Below are 4,511 nucleotides of genomic sequence, written 5' to 3'. Positions count from 1 at the left end.
CATCGGTTGATGATTGTCAAAATGGAAACTCCATATCAAAAATTTTCCCTTGTTGATTAATTGCATTAATATCTAGTGGAACATCTAGTGAAGTCAAGCAACGCCACTATCTAAAAGTGAAAAAGCTCTTTAGTAACTGCCTCCACTACACAAGTAGAAAACACACATCCAAGAAATTTATAAGGGTTAATATACTAGTTTCGTATAGAGAAGATATATACCTTATCAACTTACTATATGTCATCATTTTTACCATGGTAAAAAGTAATGTCTCATCTGTCATGGTTACGTACGTACATTCTGCTTCTATTTTTCTAATCAAGAAATTAATTCTATCATCTTGTCAGCTACTAAATATATAATGAGGTAATGTGTATATACTATGTTCTTTCCGTTACCCTCTCTCTCTCTCTCCCTCCCCTTCTTGGTAGGTGTCATGGTGGTGGTTGGTTGAGTTCCTTGCCTTTCACTCACTTTTTATTTTATCCTTCATCCTCTACATCCAATCCAACCGCATGTAAAAAAAAATCTTGTACCAATAAAGAAAGCAAGGGGAGAGAGAGAGGGATAGACGAGGAGGTCTTTGTCCATCAACCTTTCTATCTACTCATTATATATATAAAGCCTCTTTATATCGTGCATGGATCCCTATGTATCATCAATGGATAGAAAGTTTAATGGATTGTTCATTCGAAGAGCTGACATATATAAGAATCTCTCTTTATATCTATATATATCAATTAACTAATAAACAAATAGTATGGAGACAAGAAAGGTATACAGCACACAAAGGGATAGACGAGGGGCAGGTCTTTTATTATAGTGTGATGCAATTGAAAGAGGGAAGGCTCATGACATTATTATATCACACTTTGGAAGGAGACGTTTCCTAGTTTTCTCAGTTGTTTATTCCCTCTGACATCTTGTGTCAGTCCTCTAACAGTTCTTCTGGGATTTTTTTTTTTCCTCCCAAAATTTATACACATATGTAATATAAATACTTTAAAATAAACAGTATTATATCACAAAAGGCTGGTTACTGTATCTAATGATAGGGTGTCAAATCAAATGAGAGCTATGCGCTCTCGTGATCCACTTCATCATCAAGGTTACCACACAATATCTATCCTTAATGTCCTTATCTCTTGTCCTGTTCATGGGCTTAGGATATGTTACAATGAGACTTCCTCTCACATCAACTTAAAAAAATAAAATAAAATAAAGGATTAATCGTGCATAGACCCTCTGTACTACCGACCACTTGCGGATAAGTACCCTCTGGTTCTACTGTTAGAGATAGATCCCTCAGGGATCCCTAGGTGATTTTTTTAAATTATTTTATCCTCAAAAAGAGGACATAGTAAAAGAGTCAAAAAAATTTCACTCTGGGCCTATTTCAAACCGGGCTGATATTACATAGAGTCTATTCTGAACAATAAAATTACAGACGGGTCTATTTGTAGTTGGGCTACAGTATAGAGGGGAAACACACAATAAATCCAATAAAAAAAAGTTAATTTTTTAAGGGAAAAGTTATAAGGATTTTATTTTATAAGTGGAGGGGGAAAATAAAAAGGTGGGGGTGTGTGTTGGGTGAGTGTGGATAATGGTAAGTGAAAGATAAGGGTATCTTTTTTCCAAGTCTTTGCAACGTGCCCTCTTCATTTTCCTCTCTTTCCCCTTTCATTGTGTGAGAGAGAGAGAGAGATTATAAGAAGAGAGAGAGAGAGAGAAAGAGATTGACATGGGTTTGATGTAGTTTCTATTATTATTAAAAAAATAAGAGAGGGGAAATAAATATATTTGCGAGTGAGATGGTCTTGTCTCTCTGAGCTCTCCCTGTTTGTTGTCTCTGTGACTTGAGAGAGAGAGAGAGAGAGAGAGAGAGAGAGAGAGAGAGAGAGAAAGATCTCTTCTTTGATGGGTTTTTAGGTTGTCGTTGTAACAAGCTCTCTAAACTAAAGGAAAGGGAGAAGGAAAAAGGGAGAGGGGGGGAGGAGAGAGAGAAAGAGAGAGACATAGAAAGAGAGAGAAGAATTCCTTTCTTATATCATCAAACCCCACGTGCTCTCTTGCAGGTAGTAGTAGTAGTACTAGTTATAGAATTGCCAATCAAAATATATTTTCTTTAAAAAAAATTATATATTCTTACTTGCAAATTAGTTATACATCAAAACCCATTCGATGAAGATAGCTCTCTCTTTCTTATATCTCCCCTCTCCGCATCTCTATTCTTTTTTTTTTCCTTGGAACAATCCATGCCGCCTTCTTCCTCTTGCTCTTCTTCTTCTTCTTCATCTTCTTCTCATGGGTCCTCCCGAATTCTCCGGTTCGACCTAAAATTTCAAAAAAGATGCGATCTTGTTCGTGCGATTTTGCTGTTTTTTGAAGTAATCTTATCTTGGGTACTTTGCTGAATTAATGCAGTTTTCTTTTCTTTTAATCAAGTAATCATATTATTCCATGTTAATCGCATGAGAATATTCCATCCCGAGCAACAAATCGCGAGCTTGTTCTCATTTTGTCCTCGCGTTCTGTGTTAATAATTACAGGAGAATTTTTGCGTCTTGCGATCAAATTCTAACATCCAAGATCGTCAGTCAACGTACGTCAGAGTTTGTCCTCGATTTGCTCATCATGGCGACCTACTTCCATGGTGGGCCGGAGATCCAGCCCGTCGACGGCCTGCAAACGCTCTACCTAATGAACCCGAGCTACGTCGGCTACTCCGACGCCACTGGGCCTCAAGCGGGCCAACAGCAGCCCAACATGGTCTTCTTGAATTCCCCCCTCAGTTCCCTCAACTCGATCCCCCAATCTCAGCAGCAGCATCAGCATCAGCATCAGCATCAGCAGCACTTCGTCGGAATCCCGCTCCAGCCCACACAGCAGCCCACAGCCCAATACAATATATGGGCCCCAACGCCCGTCGACGTTCAGGCCCACTCGGGCCCGATACGGCCGGCTGGGCTCTCTCTAAGCCTGCAGTCGACCGAAGAGGCGAAGATCGCGGCTGGGCCTTCGACGAATGGGCTGCAGAGTGTGCTGATGGGCTCTAAGTATTTGAAGGCGGCCCAGCAGTTGCTTGATGAGGTGGCTAGCGTAGGAAAAGATGGCCGGAGCGAGGCGGCGGCGGGGATGGCGCGAAAAGGGGATGAGAAGTGTGGTGTGAAGAGCGGGAAGGATTTGGAGGGAGAGGGAGGGGAGGGGAAGAGAGGAGCAGAGCTTTCAACTGCAGAGAGGCAGGAGCTTCAGATGAAGAAGGCTAAGCTTGTTAATATGCTTGATGAGGTAATTATTCAAGATTATCAACTTCAATTTTTTTTTTTTGTGGTTTTCAGTTTATTAGATTTTGTGATTGGGTGTTTTCTAATTAATTGGATCTCGAATTGAAGGGGGAATACTACTTATGGATTCATTAAAAAGCGTGACTAATAATTTTCTATATTATATCTAACATATGTCTTTATAATGGAATCTCTGCGGTGCCATCTGAAGAAAATTTTGAAATAATCCCATATGGACTAGCTATAGGAAATGTTAAATTTTTTTTTTACTTCAAGATCTTTTTGCTCTCGAAAAAAACTAATTGGTTGTGTGTGGAAAATAGAGCCAAGAAGAAATCTTCATTTGGAATGAAGAAGCTTAATTGATGTCTAACTCATGAGAAAGACCAATGTCTTATGTAAATTCTAGACCACAAGTCATGTATTTTTACTTTCATTATATTTTAAGAGAATGATATTTATAATTATGACTATAATCAGACTAGAGATGAAAATTAGTACTTAATTAGCAAGACTTGATATATACATGGCTTATTTATTTTTAATTCTAGACCGAGATCTTTCTATACTTCCATTTTCAAAATAATCTAGAAGAAGAACTAATGTAGGGCAAGAAAGATTAGCTATAGAGAATGCTGCTTTCTAATTCTCCTTCTTTTCGTCCTCTTTTTTGTGATTTGTCTGTACCCCCCCCCCCCCCCCCCCACACACACACACACCCCACCCCACCCCACCCCAAAAAAAAGAAAGAAATTTTCGAAAAGCATATAATATTTTGCGCTTTTATTTACTCTTGATGCCTAAACTCATCAATTGGTACATGTGTTGATAGTAAACTTAGTTAAGATAATAAGAGAGTCAGAATTCAGCAAGTAGGACTAAATTATGGATAATATACCGAGTTCTTTCTGTTCAATACAACGTAGAGGTTAATTAAACTTAATTAAGATAATTAATCCTTAACCAACTCCCTCTCTCTCTCTCTCTCTCTGCAGGTCGAACAAAGATACAGACAGTACCACCACCAAATGCAAATAGTCGTCTCCTCCTTTGAATCCGTCGCGGGTTTCGGCTCCGCTCGGACCTACACCTCCCTCGCTCTCCAGACGATCTCAAAGCAATTCCGGTGTCTCAGGGACGCCATCACCGGCCAAATAAGGGGGACGAGCAAGAGCTTGGGCGAAGAGGACTGCGTCGGCGCTGGAGGAAGCAAGTCAGTCGGGT

At 39.6% G+C, this 4,511-nt stretch overlaps 1 protein-coding gene across 1 annotated transcript in view; it reads left to right on the top strand.

Annotated features, from left to right (window-relative positions):
* LOC109824134 (BEL1-like homeodomain protein 1) overlaps nucleotides 2,144-4,511 on the top strand; it is a 5,806-nt gene continuing 3,438 nt past the window's right edge. The window contains 4 exon segments of the mRNA XM_020390662.1: nucleotides 2,144-2,405; nucleotides 2,553-3,291; nucleotides 4,283-4,501; nucleotides 4,503-4,511. The exon segment at nucleotides 4,503-4,511 is cut by the window's right edge and continues 158 nt beyond it. Of these exon segments, the coding sequence (XP_020246251.1) occupies nucleotides 2,638-3,291; nucleotides 4,283-4,501; nucleotides 4,503-4,511 (882 nt within the window). The 5' untranslated portion in view covers nucleotides 2,144-2,405; nucleotides 2,553-2,637.

Source organism: Asparagus officinalis, chromosome 9, assembly GCF_001876935.1.
Source record: "Asparagus officinalis chromosome 9, Aspof.V1, whole genome shotgun sequence".
Taxonomy (NCBI): Eukaryota; Viridiplantae; Streptophyta; class Magnoliopsida; order Asparagales; family Asparagaceae; genus Asparagus; species Asparagus officinalis.
This window is presented reverse-complemented; position numbering and strand designations above follow the sequence as displayed.